Source organism: Notamacropus eugenii, chromosome 5, assembly GCF_028372415.1.
Source record: "Notamacropus eugenii isolate mMacEug1 chromosome 5, mMacEug1.pri_v2, whole genome shotgun sequence".
NCBI lineage: Eukaryota > Metazoa > Chordata > Mammalia > Diprotodontia > Macropodidae > Notamacropus > Notamacropus eugenii.
Window position 1 is genome coordinate 266,454,274 of NC_092876.1, and position 21,598 is coordinate 266,475,871.

Below are 21,598 nucleotides of genomic sequence, written 5' to 3' on the forward strand. Positions count from 1 at the left end.
TGCTGGTAGTTCCAAATATGAAGGAAGTTGCATGTGGATAGGGAGCAATAACGTTCCTTAATCACTTAGGATATTTAAAGATTTCTTTGTAAATTGTAAGGTTCTCTACAAATGTGAGCTATTATTATTTTTTATTGTGTGGGAAGAAATGAAGATGAAAGTTATTAATGCTTATGGATGAACTTGGGTAATAGTAAAATTTAATTCATGACATGTTGAAAGGCATCTAGAGCATACATTGTATGAGCTATTGAGAAAAGATGCAATTTTAAGGGGAGAAAAAATACAGTTCTCTCCCCAATTGTAATTTTTTTCTTGCCACACAGTGAATGGTGCTATTTTTAAAGCAATGAAACAAACAAAAAAGCTTAAGATTGAATGACACATCCTCAGAATTACGTTGATTATATAAAGATCTCATTGAACAATGGCAGGACACCAGCAAAAAACTAAGGCAAAGCCTGGTCATGTTCATTCAGAATCAATTTAGTGATTTCCTAAACATAGATCATTCTTTGATTATCTACAAATCTAGTTCCACAGATGACTGTTACTTACTTTAACTTCCCTGGCCCTTGTCCATATCCTTTAGTTTCTAACTTCCTGTAGAAGTTCCGTAGTTTGGCTTCAAAATCTCGTTTGTAAGGGGCGGGAGCTCGAGCATTGGCACGCTGTGTACCTAAGAGTAAAGGACACAAAGAGGATGAATCGGTATGGTACAGCCTTAGGTAACCAGCACAGTGAAAACTCTTCCCAGAAGTCATCATTTAAAAAAAGGACTGCTATGGTTTTAAGAACAAAATTATAAAGTAAAGCCAATAGCATATTTAACAGGTCCTTTTAATCTCTTTTAAAGTTGAAGGCATAATTAAACTTAACAGAGCTCTCAAGGGATACCTTCTTTTCAAAATACGCCATTATGGCAATGTTAGTCAATAATTATCAACTCCAAATTTTAATAGACAAAACAGTAAGAATGTGTTAATGAAATACGTTCTTTTCTTTATCCCAAACCAACATGAGTCAGACAAGTAACTCAGCTCCAGTGGGCCACTGTTCAATGTGTGGAATCTCTCAGCTTGGTGCTGGGAGGATATAATGGTAACTTGACAGGGAGTTACAGTATGAAAGAATGTGAGACAACAGGCCAAGAATAATGGATTTTCTTTTCATAATTCTCCCTGAACTCCCCCATAAAATCAACTTCTGTCAGACATGCCCCATTACTAAAAGTGAATTCAGACACATAATTATGTAAGAGAAAGCAAAACATTTTATACAGTAAAACTTAATCCTGACATAAAATCAGGAACTGACATTACTGCCAAGGACACTACTTCTGGGTGGGGAAACAGCACAGAGTGTTAAATGTCATTCAACAGTATGTAAGCATTGCTAGTGAACAGTATAAGAGGCCCTACTTACTTACTTTTCATGAGAAGCTTGTTCAGTGTCACAAGGATGACTGACAAGCTGGGGCACAAAACTGAGAGGGAATGTGGATGTCAGACCTAGAGTTTTGAAAAAAACATGGGTATTTCCACAAAATGCATGAAACACAAAAGAAATGTCCCTTTCAAATAGACAGTAGGAAGGAAGGAAACATATTTACTAGGTACCTACTCTGTGCCAGGTACTGTGCTAAGCACTTTACAAATATTATCTCATTTGATACAACAACCCTGGGAGATCTCTATTTTACAGTTGAGGAAACTGAGGCAGAGAGCAGGCAAGTGACTTGCCCAAGGCTATATAGCTAGTATATAAGGCCATATCTGAACTCAGATTTTCTTGACTTCAGGTCCAGCTTTCTTATCTACTGCCTCTACTAATAATTCAACAACAAATACATATTGAATGAATGAATCAATTACCCAGTGCTTACTGGGTGACCAGCACTCTGCTGGGTAGCATGAAATGTGCTAAAGTATGAGACAGTATTGCCCTTCAAAAAGCTAACACTGTAGGCAGAGAAGCACAGCTAATAAATGTGAAAACATCAGAGAACAAATAAGACCAGGACTAGGGAAGGGATAGATAAGCCTGCTGCCCTCTGCCCTGAAGAGTACCTGGGGTATCATATTTGGTTCTGGGAACCACATTTTAGGAAGGCTATTGATCAATTAACTGACAAGCATTTCTTCAGTGGCTACTCTTTGTCAGGCACCATGATAGGCATGGAGATGAATAAGCTACACGGTATCCTAAAGGGGGCAGATAGGACAAGGTTGGAGCTTGAGATTGTGCTATATGCGGAGTGGTTGAATGGACTATGGATAATTAGCCTGGAGGATATTCTTCAAGAAGATGAAGGGAGCTCACACTTGCTTAGCCCCCAAAGGCAGAAATGGGGAGAAAGCTATAAAGTGGCAAATTTGTCTTGATATAAGAAATAATTCTCAAATAATTAGAGCTGTTCAAAAAACGGAACAGGGGCAGCTAGGTAGCACAAGGGGCACTGAAGTGACACAGCTGACAGAGGGGACTGGAGCCAGAAAGAACCAAGTTCAAATACAACCTTAGACACATACTAGTTGTATGACCTTGGGCAAGTCACCTAAACTTTTTTGCCTCAGTTTCTTCATCTATAAAATAAATTGGAGAAAGAAATGGGAAGCCAATCCAGTATCTTTGCCAAGAAAATCCCTAAACCACAAAGAGTCAGACATGACTGAACCAACAAAAATGGAATGAGCTGCCTCCACAGGTGTTGGGGTATTAGGACAGCTGGGGGATACAGAGGATAGAGCTTTGGGCCTAGAGTCAGAAAGACCTGAGTTCAGAACTGGCCTCAGACACTTACTTAAGCTGTGTGACCCTGGGCAAGTCACTTAGCCTCTGCTTGCCTCAGTTTCCTCATCTGTAAAATGGGGATAATCATAGCACTTACCTCCCAGGGATATGATGAGGATCAGAGGAGATAATAAATGTGAAGCACTTAGCACAGTGCCTGGCACGTAGTAAGTGCTATATAAATGTTATTTAGCCATTATCATTGTTATTATAATTCCTCAATGGTGGTCTTCACACAGAGAGTAGATGACTACAAGTCAGGTATAGGTTAGGCCAGATGATATTTGAAGTCATTTCCAACTCTGTGTTGCAGAAGCAGGGAGAGGGACTAGAGATCAACATGGGCTGGAGTAGATGAGTAACGTCTCATAAAAACCAGCGGTTCTTGAACTTTGTTTTAGCTCATGACATTTTTTTGTTGTGAGGAACTACAACACAACAAGAAAGAGATTGGAGACTTCAGCATACCCATGTGATTGCAAGAGTTGCTTCCATACAATTCATGGTAGATTGCACAAGCACAGTACTTATAAGTTTAGGGTTCATACAGTTCACTGCATACCTAGAAAAGCCGGTGGCAATCAACAAACAATTATTACTTACTATGGTACCAGGTGCTGTGCTATGTGCAGAGGACTGTTGGTGTTAATCGTTCATCAGGGTGATGTCCTATGTGTGAAGCAGAACTGCATAACACCCTCAGCCTCACTCTCTCTTCTAGAGTCATCAAAATCCAAGGGCAAGAAAAAAATTTGAATGATGGTCAATGGCCCCAGGATGCAGTGGATGATGATCTTGGCATGTTCTGTGGATGACCAAGCTCTAAGCACTCCACAGAAGCACTGCATCAGTCACCTTCATGACCCTTGGAGCAAACTGTTTGCATTCACCCATTCCAAATGAAAAAGTCTTCACATGCTTAGGGTAAAACTCCCTGACGAGTCTGAGGCCTGTCAGTTACCTTTGACCAGTTTTAGCTATTCTGCCAAGGTGGCCCTCCTGGAGTATGGCTGCTGCATGTGCTACAGCTTCTTGGAGCCACAAGTGAGAGCTGGATGAAGGTGGACACCAAAGGTGGAGGAGCAGCCCTGAAAAGGGTTAGGCAAGCCCACACACCAGACATGCTAGTCCTCCCTGGACACAATGAAGGACACAAAGAAAGGCAACAACATGCTCCCTGTCCTCCAAAAGTTCACCACTAATGGAATACAAATGAGAAGTACAGATGAAAGAAAAGAGCCTTGATCTGGGTCTTGAAGTATCAGGAGAATCTAGATAATTGTAATGGAGGAAAAAAAATTTGGTGTGGAGAAACTGCAAGAGCTGAAGAGAGGAGATAGGAATGAACATCCCCTGTCCTGTGAGCAGTGAGTTGCCTCACATGAATGAAGTAGATGTTTCACAGCATAGAATAATAAGGAAATAAGGTTAAATAGGTAGAAATGAGCCAGATTATTCAGGGCTCTGGGTCTTAAAAGTCAGGGAGATACTTTTGGTTTTAATATTGCAGATAGCAGAGAACCCTCGTAGCCAGAGATATAACCAACCTCCCCTAATTTTTTCTTTTAAACTTCACCTAAGACAAATAGTGGTGGCATTGGAGGAGTGGGAGGGAGAAGGTCCACCAGAGTGTCATGAGTGAAAGAAAACTTGTGATTTTGCACTGTTTGTGGCTAGCTGCTTCACCAAAGGGGAAAAACAACGTTCTCTGTCATTTTGGGGGGAGGGGATTTGAGTGGGCTAGGGAGTAAATAATAAACTACTAGGGGTATGAGTTAGGCAAGGGATCAGCAGTGCTGGTAGTCAAGGTAGGTGGCCAGATGGGTAGAGGATGAATTACAGTGCTGCTTCCTGGAGAGAGGGAGAGGGAAGGATGAGAGGGATAGGTTTGAGGGAAATGGCTCCCAGATAGCACTTACCCTCTAGTAATACCCTCTAAATTATCTAGGCTGAAGTCCCAGCTGCCCTATCCTAATTATAATCCTGGTTGTAGCCTGTTAAAGGGGGTAGGGGTGGAAAGTACAACTAAAATAGCAGTAGTGTTTAAGAAAGATTAGTCTAGGAGTAATATGGAGAGGAAAAAAAGAGAATGAAGACATAATAACCATCTATGAAGTTGTTGCAATAATCTAAGTGTAAGAAGAAGGTCTCAGATTCCTAACCCCAATTAATCTAAGCAACAAGATGCTCTACACCCTGACGCCTTTGTCTGGTGAGACCACCTTTTGATTAAAGCAAAAACACCAATCAAAAGCGTAATCTAGGTCTAAACAAGTCCTTATTCATTTTGGAAGGAGTTAAGTCATTGGATGAAATCAGACAACAAAATATATTGGAACTGGTTTAAAGAATTAGACATGCTTCTGTGCTTAGTCATATCATAGAAGGTGATATCAATGAAAAGCAATTAAGATTTGAGGCACTTTGAAGAAGTAGACCATTGTGCCTATAATCAAAAGACTACTGAGGGGAGGGGGAATGAACCCCAAGAGACTCTCCTGCTTCCTCCTTGAACTCTCCCTAGTTGCCCATTTCACCAGAGAGACTGGACTGCCAACAAACAATGTATGTAGCGGGAATTGAGAGAGGTAAATCTAGTGCTACTGTTTTTACCTCTATTTTACAGATGGCAGTTTAAATCAGTTGCCCAGCTCTACACAGAAAACTCTCCCAGAGACCTTAAGTCATTCTCCCAGGTTTGCTCAGAGAATATATAAGGTGGAATTCAAACCCAGATTTCTGGACTCCCAAGTCTATCTATTTATTATCCCTTTCTGATGTGATAGGGTAGTTGGGAAAAGGGGTCAGCTTCAGGGAAAAGATGGAGAGTTCAGCTTTGGGCTTGTTGAGCATGTAGAAATTATGGGACATCCATATGGAAATGTCTGATAGCCATTTGGAAATATGAAACTGTAATACATGCATAGGAATGGGAGGGGGCAACCACACAAAGCTCAGAGTACAGAGCTGTGGGGATATTACAGTCATAAGACTAGAGGTAACAAAGGAACCAGCTCATAGTACTGAACAGAATGAAATGGAACCCTTGTAATAGCTAACAACTTTAAATAAATGACAAATCTATTATTCTCCTTTTCCCCATCATTTAAGATAGTTGAAGGGAAGTGTGAGATGCCATGATCAATATTGAGCTCATAAAATGAACCTAAACTCCATTTTCATGCTAGGCAAAAGGACCCCATTCTGAAGGATCTGGGCACTGAAACTTATCAAGTCCACAAATACCTTTGAAATGGTTCTATTATGGAAAAATTAAAATCACTCATGCATGATTTCATGGTTAAAAAATTACCCCTAAATGATTCTGTCCAGGAATGACAAATTCTTATTGCAAGTCAGCTGTAAGTGCCAAGAAACTCCAGGAAAAATACAATAATTACTTCTACTTTGGGAATCAACCATAGTCCTGAAAGACTGAACCAATGCAACTGTGGTATTAACATGACCACAAAAAGAGGACCAAGACAAAATATCTTCATGAATAGTTTAGTTTTATGTTTAGCATTTTGAGAAAGAAAGCAAAAAAGGAAACAAGTGTGCTCTCTCAATATGGATCTATCTTTCCATATATATATGGCATAACGGATAGAGACATAGAAAGCTGACCTCAGATCTTGGAAAACCTGCTTCTTACATACCCTGGCTTGGTGACCTTGGACAAGTCATTCTAGCCAACTCTCTAAGACTGTAAGTTTCAGAGAAGGGGCTTGAATTGGTGTGTGTGTGTGTGTGTGTGTGTGTGTGTGTGTGTGTGTGCGCGCGCACTCATTCAGGGATTTCCTATACTAATGAAATCATAGATCTATCCCAATATTTATGAAATAACCAGTTAAAATATTGGTTTGAATTCCTCTTCTTTTGTCCATCTTATGTAGGAAGGAATCTCTAGCATTCATTTTATGTTTTTGTTGTGCTGCATAGCACAATAAGATAATATTTCATAGTAGGTTAACTTATCCATACATAGATGCACATTCACAACTCAATCCAATAATTTTCTTAACATAGAATTCCATTTGACAAATATCATATGCCAAGGCACTGTGCTAGGTGCTGGAGATAAATGCAAAAAATGTGAAACCATTCCTGTCTTCCAAAGTTTATATTCTATTAGGGGAAGCAGCAGAACACAAATGAATACAACACATATGCAAAATAATTTTAGGAGAGGGGGCAACTAGGTGGTACAGTGGATAGAGTGCCAGGTATGAAATCAAGAAGATTCATCTTCCTGAGTTCAAATCTGGATTCAGACACTGTCTGGCTTTGTGACCCTGGACAAGTCACTTTACCTTGTTTGCCACAGTTTGCTCATCTGTAAAATGAGCTGGAGAAGAAAATGGCAAACCATTCTAGCATCTTTGCCAAAAAAACAAAACAAAACAGGGTCACAAAGAGTCAGACACTGAAACTACTGAACAGCAGCAAAACAACCACAAAATAAAAATTCTAATAATTGAGGAATGAAGACAGACAAGAGGTAGCACTGGAGCTGAGTTTTGAATGGAAGCTGGAATTTAGAGTGTATGAGAAAGAACAAGGGGAAATACATCTGGAAAGACAAACTGGAGCTGGATTGTGAAGAGCCTTCAGTGCCAACTGAGGATTCACTTTCTTGTCCTACAAGCAAAAGAAAACAACTGCATCTTCTTGAATGGGGAGTGACATGGCAGGTTGGTACTGTCAGTATCTAAATTCAGCACTTCAGTGGATTGGACTGGAGAGGGACTAGAAGCAGGGAAACCGATTTATGATAATTATTAATATTTCTACAGCACTTTAAGGTTTACAAAGCATTTTACATGTTATCTCATTTGATCCTCACAACTTTGCTGTGATGTAGGTGATATTATTATTATTATTTTGGGGGCAATTGGGGTTAAGTGACCTGCCTAGGATCATATAGCTAATATGTATTGGAGTTCAGATTTGAACTCAGGTCCTCCTGACTCCAGGGTGGATGCTCTATCAACTGCACCACCTAGCTGCCCCCATAAGTGCTACTATTACACCAATTTTACAGATTAAGAAACTGAGGGTTGAGACAGATTAAGATTGCTCAACGTCACACAGTCAGTAGCTGATCTGAATTTAAATATTTCTGATGCCAAGTCCAACATTCTAATCACTGCTATTTAGTTGCAATTGTAATAGCAATGGATGATAGGGACCTAAATGCAGATGGTGACTGTGAATGGAGAGAAGGAACAGACATGAGATATGTTGTAGCAGCAGAAATGACAAGACTTGGCAACCAACTAGATATGAAGAGTGAAGAAAAAGACAGAGTCAAGAGGTTACAAATCTTTGTGACTTAAAGTATGATAAGTATACTTTATAGAAATAGACGGTTTAGGAAGGAGGACAAGTTTGGGGGGGAGCAAAATAATGAATTGAAATTGTTTCAGATATTTTCCAGTTTGAAATTCCAATGGAATAATCAGATGGTGATATCCAGCAACTGGTAATACAGGGCTGGACCTTAGGAGACACATAAATAGATTTAAGAGTCATCCACATAGTCTTTTTTCTCATGTCAATAACTACCAACAATGGATACCATCTACCTACGAATATATGAATAATGTAATAGACACCAGGGAAATAAGGACTCTACTTGACTCCTAGGGTGTGGCACTGTTCCCTCCTGGTCTTTCCATACATCTGTCTGGATTGACTTTGAGACTAGATATTTGCCCTGCATTTTGCTTGCAACTCTCTTTTCTTTGGGTCACTCCATGGTCAAGTCCTTGGAAGGCTCATGATGCCAATCGTTTCCAAATCCTTTTATTTAAAAAACAGAAATCCTCATGCCAACTTAAACATCTCCTGTTGGCACCAGATCTAGCTGAAGGCTAATATAACAATGAAACTAAACAATAAAGATGGCCACATCCTGATTATATGGAGCTTAGGTATTGGGTATCCAAAACACAGGTGAGAATCAGGAAACAAGCAAAAGAAATCTCTGAACTGTGGCAACTGGCATCATAATGCCTATGCACAAATGTTCTAGCATTTAAGTTCAACTCAACGAACAAGAATTTATTAAGTCCCTACTTTGTGCAAGACATTGTGTCAGATGCTGTGGAAAGAAAAAACAAAAACAGTCCCTACTCTCAGGGGAGAGGTGACATTTATACAAAAAATGGAAATACAATACAATTTAAGAGGAGGAAAGCACTAGTAATTGGAGGGATCCAAAAAGTCTTCTTAAGATGAATGTCTGAGGTAAAAGTAAGGAGGGAGTGCATTCCAGGCATCCAGGACAGCCTGGAAAAAGGCGCTAAAGTGGCAAATAGAAATTTGAGTTCAGGCCAGTTTGTGGGGAATATATATTTAAGGGATGTAATGTGAAATTCTGGGAAAGGAAACTGGATACAAACTGTAAATGCTTTCAAATACTAAGACAAAGATTTTGTATTTTATCCCAGGGACAATTTGAAGGAAGCCACAGAAGTATCTTGAGTGGGGGACTGATAGAGTCAGACCTATACTTCAAAAATATTGTAGCAACTGTGTATAGAATGGAACGGAGAGAGAAAAGGTTTTAAGCAGGCCAGCCATTTAGGAGGCTAGGTAAGTAAGGGATGATAAGGGTCTCCTCAGAGGGATGGCTGTGTGAGTAGAGAACAAGAACAGACTGAAAAGATGCTGCCAAGTTTGAATTGACAAGGCTTGGCAACTGGTTATATATGGTGGATGAGGGAAAGGAAGAAGAGGAAGTTAACTCTGAGGTAATAAACCTGGATAACAGGAACAGTGATTGAGGATGATGGTGTCCTCAAAAGAAACATGAATTTTGGAAGAGGAGATTTCGAGGGGAAAATAGTGAGTTGTGTTTGGGTATATCGAGTTTGAGATGTTTATGGGACATCCAGATGGAGATAACGGATTGGAATTCAGGAGAGAGATGAGGGCTGGATATGTAAATTTTGGCAGTCTGATGGAAGTTGGATGATCATTTGCCAGGGTTACTGTAGGAATGACCTCTATCTGGTCTCTTTGAACTCAGAAATTCCATGACTTGCTTTTGTAGAAGAGATGCTCAGAGTCCATCAACAATTTATTTTGAACACAATTCCAACAAAAATGGTTTTTTGATTTCTTATCCTACAAAATACTATTTATGTATATATTTTAAATAAAACCTATGGAGAAACAACATAAGTAGCCACCGACAGAAAGGATAAAGATATTAAAGTTACTATGGATTAGCACAGAATGGTTATTAATAATTATAATGATGACTGAGTCAACAAGAAATCATTTATCTTACTCTGAGAAGGCAGGGAAGTGTGCCTGACCTGAATTTTTATAAAAAATTATTAAATATTAAAAGGTTTTGACATTACAGTGGGTAAATTTCATTTATCTGAAAGGTGTTCACATAAGAGAACACTTATCTCATTATTCAAATGGTAATAAAAATGACATGCTTTTAGAAATGTTTCTTAAACTATTGGGTCTCATATTTGGAATAATAAATCATATGAAATTTTAAAAGATCTTTTCCTGTTGGCGTAGCTGTAGTTGAGGCTGGCATTAGAATTATCCCACAAAAACAAACACTTCCATTCCAAGATTTTGATAAATTTTAGATGAGTAGTCTGACAGCTGTAAAGAAAATGAATCAAATTTTCCATAGCTCCCATCACCATTTTTGCTTGCAGAAATGCAAATGTACTGGAGATAAGAAGCACTTTGAAAAGACTACCAAGTCTCTAGAGGGATTTTTTAAATGATCATTAAATTTTATTATATAGTAGTAACTTTTAACAATATTATTTTCATTGCAGCCTGAAGTGGTGAAATTCTAGAGAAAGGAGTTCAAACTTTGAGTCTGTTGGAAATGTTGCTTTCTCAAAAAACTCAAGGGACAATTTCAAAAGGAAATTTTAATCTATTAAAAAGCCTCAAAAGGACCTTCATTAGATAGTGTTAGCTGATCCTAATCTTTTGGCATGTGAAATCAGTTATAATGGTTTCCACTAGTATCAAGCAATACACATCAACTTCAAAAACAAAGGAGTCCCACTAAAAAGAGACTTGGCTAAAAATATGGAGATCATTCTTTCCAAAAATTAAAAAGTACCCAAATATTCCTATTACTGTCATGATATCTGGGTTATACATATACTCAGAAAATATATTATCCTAAATCTGAGAGTCCTGAATGCATTTGATTCCAACATAAAGTCAATTCTGCAGATATGTCTTTCATATCTTTGTACAATTTATCTAAGACTGATGCTTGATAGACTGTAGGGACTTTAAAATGAAAGTATCCTACATAAGAAGTAACTAATTTCTAAAACACTAAATAAGAAGACTAAGCATTTTGGTGATATCTTATGTTTCTCGTTATTATTATTTCCTCTTAATCTCTGCTTTGGATGACCCTATATTTCTATTCCTCAATTCATCCAGAGGAAATACTGATGACCTTATATGATTGTTTTGTGGAGATGAATTATGTTAACTTAAGGTTCCCCTTATCCCATAATTAACTTGGAATCCTCAAAGAAAAACTGAATATGTGACAATCTTTGAAGAACTTATTAGAGAGAAACCTGAGCTAGCATTAGATAAAGAATTCAAAGAATGCTTTCTCAGATTCATCTGTTTCATCTATAAATGAAGAGAATGAGGAGAGGGGTTCATTACATGATCTTTGTGATCCTTTCCAGTTCTAAAAAGTCATTGGGCCTATGGTCTTAAAAAACAAGTATGGGAAACATATTCTTGGTTGACATGAGCTGCCAAACATCATGTATCTCTTCAATAACTTAGAACTTTTAGCATCAGGAGAAGTGAAAATATTTAGATTTAGTAGAAACTGTTATTATCGTAAAGATCATTAGAAATAATGAAATAACCCAAAAGGCAAAGTAGAAGGATAGGAGAATGGTTTTACATATTCTATTTATCAAGACAATTTGCAAGTAAGCCACCTCAGAATCAGGTTTTTGGTACATGAGTAAGCAGGCTGCAGCCTATTATTAACCATGATTCATGCACAAGAAGTGGTATCCAAGATATCCAGGAAATTTATGATCACTGGTCAACTTGTCATGTATTAAAAGGAGAAAAGGATGGCAGACAGACAACCTTAGTATTACACTGGTACCAAAAGAATATTAAAGTCCTCTAGCAGAGTAGGCAGATAATATATGAGGGATCTATAGAAGGGCATGAACAAGAAAATCATAGCATGAGAAGGGATAGATAGGTTGTAATCTGTACTAATGGAGGTAACGCCTACATCATTGAAATCACAGATTTGTTGAAGTATTTAGAGAACATTTCCTGGCAATAGAATTATTTCATCAAATATACCCCCCTGAATGAGAGGAGATTATTTGAGATTCCCCAAAATGATGATGGGTAATTTCCGTGGCACATGAGTAAACTGAAATTTACATCGATAATTTTCATTGTTGCAGAATACTAAACATAGTTTAGCCAAACAATAAGAAAGTGACCAACAAGCATGTCACTATCGGCAATTTATTTCATGCTCTAGAATCTTGATAACTTTGTCTATCAAAAGTAATCCTAGAAATAAGTTAGTTTTAAAGTTCTAAGAAATACAAGCGTAACCAAAGAGTTACTCAGGTAATAACCATTGAAATGTCTTCCCAAACTATTGCCTCACTTGTCCCTGGTAAAGACAGGACTTCCATGGTCAGTGTGAGCTTACCTGGAGAGTTCTGAGGTGAGGACACAGGGGAACTGCGTGGGGACTGGCAATAGCTGGGGTGGAGTAAGGCATGTGGAGGCACATATGACATTATCTCTTCTTCAAATAAACTAGGAAAGACCAGAGAGGAGAAATTGGCTACCATCAGAGACCAAAGTTCCTTACTCTTAAAATTCTGCATATAACAGGTATTCTCACTTTATCATAATGTGACTACTATCACTCTCCTTCCATTCCATAGGACTTATAGGTTATATTCAGCTTCCTAGGGAAGGGGGCCTTTCATGTTATTTTTGTGAAGGAAAATAAGTCTTCTTGATCTCCTTTAAAAGAGGTGGCATCTGTTTGTGAGATGTTTTTATTTCGTTCTGTTTTTTTAACATCTAACAAAAATTTATTCAACAACAACATGGAAAGGCTACTCAACTATGATACATTCTTGGTTCAGTTGGCTACAGTTCACCTTGGTACTCCCCTCACCCTTACCCCTCCCAATTCTCCAAGGGGGCACAATCAGAAGAATTTTTTCTACTTGTATGGCAGTGGGAAGTAAGTCATGACTGAGGAAACCTGATTACTTGTGGACTGAGATTTTATGCCTTAATAGGCCTGGAAGTTAGATTAGTTGTTTTCCCTAAACCAATCAAGTCTCCAAGATGTTCTTATTTTCTTTTTTTAAAAAAATTAATTTTTAATTTTCAACATTCACTTCCATAAGATTTTGAGTTTTAAATTTTTTCTCCTTCCCCACCCCCCAAGACTGCATGCAATCTGATATAGACTCTACATATACATACATATTAAACATATTTTCACATTGGTCACATTGTAAAGAATTAGAACCAATGGAGGAATCACGAGAAAGAAAAAACAAAGAAAACAACAAAAAAAGGATGGCAAATAGTATGCTTCACCCTGCAATCAGACTCCAAAGTTCTTTCTCTGGATGTGGATAGCATTTTCCATCATGAGTCTTTAGGAGTTGTCTTAGATCCTTGCATTGCTGAGAAAAGCTAAGTCTATCAAAGTTAGTCATCAGACAATGTGGATGTTACTGTGTTCAGTGTTCTCCTGATTCTGCTCATTTCACTCAGTGTCAGTTCAAATATATTTTTTCAGGTTTTTCTGAAGTCTGTTTGCTCATCATTTCTTTTTATAAAAATTTAATTAATTTGTTTTCAGTTTTCAACAATCACTTCCATAAGTTTTACATTTTCTCCTCCTTCCTTGTCCCCCCCTCCCTGAGACAGCATGCAATCTTACATGGGTTCAGCACATAAATTCACATTAGTTATGTTGCATAGAAGAATTAAAAAAAATGGGAGAAACCATGAGAAAAACAAACCAAACTAAAACTATACACAAGAGAAAATAGTCTCCTTCATTCTGTGTTCTGATTCCGTAGTTCTTTCTCTGGATGTGGATGGCATTTCGCCTCAGGAGCCTTTGGGAATGTTTTAAGTCCTTGCATTGCTATGAAGGGCTAAGTCTATCAGAAGCAGTCCTCAAACACTGTGGCTGTTACTGTGTATAATGTTCTCCTAGTTCTGCTCATTTCACTCAGCATCAGTTCATATAGGTCTTTACAGGTTTTTCTGTAGTCCACTTATTCATCCTTTATTGTAGCACAATAGCATTTCATTATGTTCATATACCACAACTTGTTCAGCCATTTCCCAACTGATGGGCATTACCTCAGTTCTTGGCCACCACAAAAAGAGCTCCTATAAACATTTTTGTGCATGTGGATCCTTTTCCCATTTTTATAATCTCTTTGAGATACAGACCTAGAAGTGGTATTGCTGGATCAAAGGGTATGCACAGTTTTATAACCCTTTTGGCAAAGTTCCAAATTGCTCTCCAGAATGGTTGGATCAGTTCACAACTCCACCAACAATGCATTAGTGTTCCAATTTTCCCGCATCTTCTCCAACACTTATCATTTTCCTGTTTTGTCATATTAGTCAATCTGATAGGTGTGATGTGTATCTTAAAGCTGCTTTGATTTGCATTTCTCTAATCAAGAGTGGCTTAGAATATTTCTTCATATGACTATAGATAGCTTTAATTTCTTCATCTGAAAACTTCCTGTTCATATCCTTTGACCATCCATCAATTAGGGAATGATGTGTATTCTTATAAATTTGACTCACTTCTCTCTATATTTTAGAAATGAGGCCTTTATCAAAGATACTGGCTGTAAAAATTGTTTCTCAACTTTCTGCTTCCCTTCTCAACTTGGTTACGCTGCCTTTGTGCAAAAACTTTCCATTTAATGGAATCAAAATCATCCATTTTGCATTTCATAGTGTACTCTATCTCTTGTTTGGTCATAAATTCTTCCCTTCTCCATAAATATGATGGGTAAACTATTCCTTGTTCACCTAAGTTAGCTTATAGTGTCAGCCTTTATATCTAAATTGTGTACCCATTTTGACTTTATCTTGGTATACAGTATAAGATGCTGGTCTATGCCTAGTGTCTGTCATACTGTTTTCTAGTTTTCCCAGCAGTTTTTGTTAAATAGTGATTTCTTATCCCAGAAGTTGGAGTCTTTGGGCTTATCAAAGAGTAGATTACTATAATCACTGACTACTGTGTCTTGTGTACTTAACCTATTCCACTGATCTACCTCTCTATTTCTTAGCCAGTACCAAGTAGTACTGCTATTTAAGATCTGGTATGGCTAGGCCACCTTCCTTTACATTTCTTTTCATTAATTATGAGGTGTTTCTTTAAACCAATTATATGCAACATTCAACCAATCTCTGAAATTAAACTATTTTCCCTTCAACTATGTATTTCTGGATTTAAATGTGAAATTTTAAGACATCACACTAAGGCTTCAAGATTTGGGGAAAAAATCAGAAGGAAATCAAAGGAACAGAAAATTTTGAGCACCTTTCTGTATGCCAGGTATTGTTGAGGCCACAAAGAAATCTAAGACATAATCCCTGCCCTCAAAATATTTATGCTGTAGGGAGGTGGTACAGTGGATAAAACGCTGGACTACAGTCAGGAAGACTTGAGTTCAAATCCAGTCTCAGACACTTATTATCTGTGTGTTACTGGGCAAATCACTAGACTTCTGTCTGCCTCAGTGCTCTCATCTGTAAAATGAAGATAATAATAGTGCCTACCTCCTAGGGTTGTTATAAGGATTAATATTTATAACCTGCTTTGTAAATATTAAAGAGTGATTTAAGGGCTAATTATTGTTATTATTTATTATTATTATAGATAAGAAATATACCAATTTTTTTTGGTCTTCTCTTCTCCCTAGAAAAAATTAACTTCTCTATCTGTTTTATTTCACCTTACTTTTACAAACATGTGTGAGCACATAATATTAATACAGTCAGTAATATTTTTTTCAAAATGGTTTTGCTCATATGCTTCTCCCAAAGATATTAATTAATACCTACACAGAAGCTTGAAATATAGGAATCTTAGATTTTCTTTTTTAAAAATTATAATGATGGAGAATTGAGTGGGTTTATAATACTCACTATTTATCTCAAGATAGATACAGACAGACACAAAGATTTTATAATAGATGCTTCTGCAATTAACTTATATCTGAATGCTGAAATATGTATATACACACCCTTTTTATTCATTCAAGCTAGGGAAATTATGATGTGCATTCTTCCTTGTTTACTGATAAAATCCAATAACTAATCATTTCTTAAGATGAGTACTGAAATTACTTTTTTAAAATGGAATTATCTAAAGGGTCAGAGCATATTTTATATGAGATGAATTTCTGAAAGAACTAATGAAACTGAATGATTTATTCAAACTTTAGAATCCTCTGTCTATTTAAAACACACAGTAAGGAGAAAAAGATGTATTTTAAATTGGAATGATTTCCTAGAGCAATAATCTTGAAATTGTAGGTTTATCATAATCTTTTCCCCTTTACCACAGATGATTTTCCTTTTAAGAAATATAAATATATAGAAACACACATTCTCCCTTACCATTTCATCTGTGGAAAAATTACTTAAGCACCAATCAAATCACTTAAACTTAAAAATATAATCAAAATAAATGTTGATGAACTGAGACATAAAACTATGAAGACAATTTTCCATTATCACCATGACATAGTGATTAAATATCCAGGTATGCTGAGTTTGCATATTAGAAATCAGTCACCCAATAAAATTCCTAGAATTTAAAACAAATTGCCATTCTTATCTAAAGTCTTTTTTCCCCCTTTTCAATTAGGGAATACTGTGTATAGGTAACTTTTCCTTCCTTTCTCCAAAATGCCCACAAGTTTTAAAAAGTATCTTTATTTTCCATAGGAAAAATATTAACTTGTTCTTTCAGTATGAATGAACTTCAAAATCACTTGTTTGGGTAAATTAAATCATGGGGAAGATGCTTATCAACTTTTGTACTCTTCCAAAGTGCAAATAATCTAATAATGACATGGCTTAAAATATTCAGCATCCTACCCTGAAGCTCATTAAAGTGTAGATGGTGACTGGTATTTTCATCAGTTTGGCTGTGACACATTTTTTCCTATCTCCAAGAATAAAACTGTTCCATTTAGATTTGGGTGACACACACCAGGGTGTGTTGAGTGAAATCAAGCAGTTGTGTTCCAGCTTGATTATTGTTACATAAATGATTTGGGGGATAACCAAAATGTGGTAGAATGCATAGAATATATATGAATGCACACAACTATTTGCTGTAATCTTAAATTAGATGCCATGTCACCTGTGTGAAGATTTTAAAATAAATTTAATTATGGCCTTTGCTGGCATTTTCTTTTCATGGATTTCACTCCTTGAGATATTATCAAGTAGCATACCACATTGGGAAAGGGATCTGTAAACTTTTAATTAAACAGATTTTAAGTACTCCACAAGGAAGAATAATATAATTTTAGTTTAGTTTTAGAGATCAGTAGTTTGAGGTAGAGCTAGGAAAAAGGGATGAGAATTGCAAAGAATTCAATTTAAATTTAATGTCACGGGATAAAAAAACTTCCTAACAATCAGAGCTAGTCCAATGTGGCATGGATTGCCTAGAGATTTTTTTCTTGGAAGCTTCAAGTAGAAGCTGGACGACCACTTGTCATGGTGGGGATCCCTCTGGTCACTGACCTCCCTTCTAACTCTCAAAATCTGTCATTCTATGAGGCATCAGGCAATCAATTACCAGTCAGTTAGGATGCATTTGGCCACAAGAACAGTACTAAAGAGTCCCTGCAGCTCTTATTTACCTCTGAAATAAATTGCACGTTTCTTGAATGGCTTAATAAGAATTTTCTGTACTGTTCTATGGTTAGTGTTGGACTTCCTCAACACTGAGCAGTCATTACTCTTTTCTAGACAGATTATAAATGACAATGATTATTGATAAATTCTTTCCACTTCTCTCTAACCACAGCAAGTCTTATCAACAACGGAGACAAAATTGGTCAGCATGTTTAAGAACTTTCAAGTTGGTATTTAGTATTATTGACAAAATGATAACTCAGGTCCTAAATTTCCACACATAAGTGCTCCAAGCCACACAACTAAGTGGATAAGTTGAAACAGAAAAGGGGAGCAAAGCACATTTTGTGGATCTATATGACAGTGAAAGGTAAATAACAATGATCTTAAAGGCTATAACTATCCATTTTTCTCTCCTCTGAATTAGAGTTAGTCTGGATTGCCAATGTACTATACTCCCTTATTAGAATTTTGCCTCTTTTATCTTTCCATCCCTTTCTACCTCTTCTCCCAATAATGTATAATAATAATAAATAATAATGAAATAACAATTAATAATACAAATATCACTTCAAAATAATCATCAGTTTACAGCCAGAAAAGAATCTTGGAATTGCTTTAGTCTAGCCCCTTCATTTTAGAAACGAGTAAACCAAGAAAAGAAAAGTGATTGACCTAAGGTGACATAAATAAATGGCGATGGCAATGTTTAGACACAGGATTCCGATTTCAGATCTCTTTGATACAGTGGAATAAAACTATTTTATTTGGAATCAAAAGACCTATGGTCAACTCTTGGCCTTGATACTTGTCACTCGCTGACCTTTGGGCCTTAGCTTTCTCATCTTCAAAATGAAAAGGTTAGACTAGAGGACTTCTGAGGTCCCCTCTAAGTCTAATTCAGTAAATCTCTTTCCTCTATTTCATGCTGACAAAGTAGGACTAAATTAACCAAATCTCTCACAGGTCATGGAGCCATCTGTCACCCCTTCATATCACATTACATACTTGAACTGCTTTGCAACAAACAATCGCAGAGACATCTATATTAAGAGCTCAGGGTCAAATAAGTTACCTACCTTAGCAACATTACAAGATCAGCATCACTGGAAAGACGTACCAGTCCAGGTGTACCCTCTGTCCGGATAAACTGAATCTTCTCCCTAATCAAGTAAAGATGAGTTTTGTGAATAACAAGACAACACAAAGCAGAGTAAGAGGGAAAAAGCATAAGATATGAAAAAATAACCCCTCCCTTCTTCCCATATCCCCATCTCTTATTTTTCAGACACCACTTTTTAATCTAGTTCTGCCAATTCCATGAAAATAAGAGAATCTCATAAACTAAGATCTGAAATGAAAGGGCTATCTGTTGCTGTCATCTCTGATGCTAGAGCTGCTTCAGGTAGCAGAACCATTCAACTAATGGAAACAAATTTCTCATGTCAATAGCATTTGTGGCACTGACTTCCCAGCAGTATTCAGGAGAAGGTTGCTACTTACAGAAGGGATCTTTTAAAAGGATACGCTCCTTTTTCTTAAGACACAAATTTAAGCTACATGTAATATGCTTCTCATACAGTAAAGCAGGCATCCTTAAACATCTTTCTTCTGCTTGTAACACCCTGTTCTGACTGTCCATTTCATATACTCTTCAGTCACAGTAATCAACATCATAGATCTTAAAGTAATCATTATATGGCTCACATTTAAATAGAAGCTGAAGGTATGCCATGTACTTTACATGTATTTTTTTACTTGATCCTTACAATAATAGCCTTCTTTCTGTCGATTATTTCCAATTCATTCTGTATATATCTTGTTTTTATCTATTTGTTTTCATGCTATCTACACCACTGGTATCAAACTCGAATAGAATCATAGGTAAGGATCATTGTAGGCTGTATATTGATCTAGAAAACTATACGTTTATATGATTCTTTTTAAATAACACATCAACACACTGAAATCAAGTAGGAACTACATTTTTAAGCTTGTTTAGGCTGTATTTAGGAGTGTTGGGGGCTAGATGCAAGCCATGTGTTTGCCATCTCTGCTCCATATTGTTAGACCATGAACTCCTTGTGAGCGGGCCTTGTCATTGTAGGACAGTAGTACAGTGCCTGCCACATAGCAGGCACTTAAATGCTTGAGTGACTGAATAATCTGGTGCTATTTTATTATGCCCATTTTTACAGATGAGGAAACTGAGGTTGAAGGAGGTCAAGCATCTTGTCACATGGCTAGTAAATGTCTAAGTCAAAATTTGAATTCATTCCTTCTTGACTCCAAGTCCAGTGCTTTTTCTACGACACCACTCTAACTACCTCACATTCTATGCATATTATCTCATCCCATGTATGTTTATTAATTACTACAACATATATAATTTTCAGATATTTCATGGCTTTCTTCACTCAAAGATTATATTATTATTATATTATTATAATATTTTCTCATTCTTTAGCTTCCTTTGGCATTATCTATTTAACATTACAAGAGTAATCTTTTCCTTTCTTAGCTCTGAGCTGCTCATCTTACCTATATCTATATAGTTTTAATAAGAAACTCTCATGGTTGTTTTTCCCATGTTACTTAATACTATTTCAGAATGCTAAATTACTAATTTGTCTTTGGCTATAGAGGAGGAAAAGACTATAAACCTCTTGAGAGTACTGAAAAAAATATTAATACAATTGGAACATAGGATCAAAAGTTGATAGAAACCCTTATCCTGCTTATTATATCTTCATCCTACTTTACTTTTAGTAACAAAGAAATAACTCCCAGTTGCATAAATACATATTGATTTAGTTCCATTATATGTTCCAGGACCAAATCCTACTCTGAGTCATTGTGGATGAGTAGAGGTTTTGAAGGCTATGTCAGGAGAGAGCTAGGTCTGGAAGGCTATCCCACACTGAAATAGCTTTTAATATCACCAGGATGACAGATTGTGCCAGCTGTCCAAGAAGTGGCCTCATTAAGTCCAGAGAATCTGACACTATTTGGTTGACTATGAAGCAAATTATTTGGCTGTGAAGACCCAATAGGAAGAAATAAATAATCCACAGTCTCACGTAGCCTCCTTCCACTTCTATATTGAGAATTGAATAAAAGAGGACAGAAGATTTTAGACAATCTACAAACATCATTCAATCTTGTTGTTCTAAATGTAGCGTCCAACAACCAATGAATCAAAACATTACCGAAAGAAACGAATCATATCCACATTGACATTCTTATTATAAATAAAATCTACGACATAAAGAAGTTGGAGCAAAATGGAAACCCAATAGCTCATCAGAGTGGCAAATAAAGAGTTGAAGTTGGATTTTTTTATGTGCCTAATGGCAACAGGGAACATTATATCATGTGACATTTCATCAGCTCTCCTTTCAGGGCTCTTAATTAGCTTCCATGTAAGAGGACCACAGACAAGAGGATTGTAGCTAATGCACTAAAATGTCTTGGAGAGGGTAAAGGAGGAGGGAAATCCTATGAAAAACTTGACAAGATTCTCCAAGCCAAACCAGTATACTTCTAAGTATGTAAAAGTATACTGCAACAAAAAAGATGAACACAAGGCAAAATAGCAAAAAACACAAATAAACCCACACGCATACATTGGAAAATATAATTTAGGATTACAAAATGAAAGTGACCAAGGTCTCTAAATTCCTTAGGACCCTCATACCTACATGTCATGAACACCTTCTCCACAGGCAAGTCGGAAGGCAATGGATATGGCAAGCAGAACACTATCACTAAAAATAAAATGGACAATATCTTCATAGACATGTAGGAACTATCTACAGACTACAGAGTCAAAACATTGATATGT

The 21,598-nt window shown here is 36.8% G+C and overlaps 1 protein-coding gene across 11 annotated transcripts in view; it reads right to left on the reverse strand.

Annotated features, from left to right (window-relative positions):
- The window catches only part of HECW2 (HECT, C2 and WW domain containing E3 ubiquitin protein ligase 2), a 507,687-nt gene that overhangs the window by 46,207 nt on the left and 439,882 nt on the right, over positions 1 to 21,598 (reverse strand). For all 11 annotated transcript variants that reach the window (XM_072612728.1, XM_072612727.1, XM_072612726.1 and 8 more), the window contains 3 exons: positions 18,834 to 18,917; positions 12,518 to 12,627; positions 559 to 679 (listed from right to left, as the gene is read on the reverse strand). In XM_072612728.1, the coding sequence (XP_072468829.1) occupies positions 559 to 679; positions 12,518 to 12,627; positions 18,834 to 18,917 (315 nt within the window). The remainder of the gene's footprint in view (positions 1 to 558; positions 680 to 12,517; positions 12,628 to 18,833; positions 18,918 to 21,598) is intronic.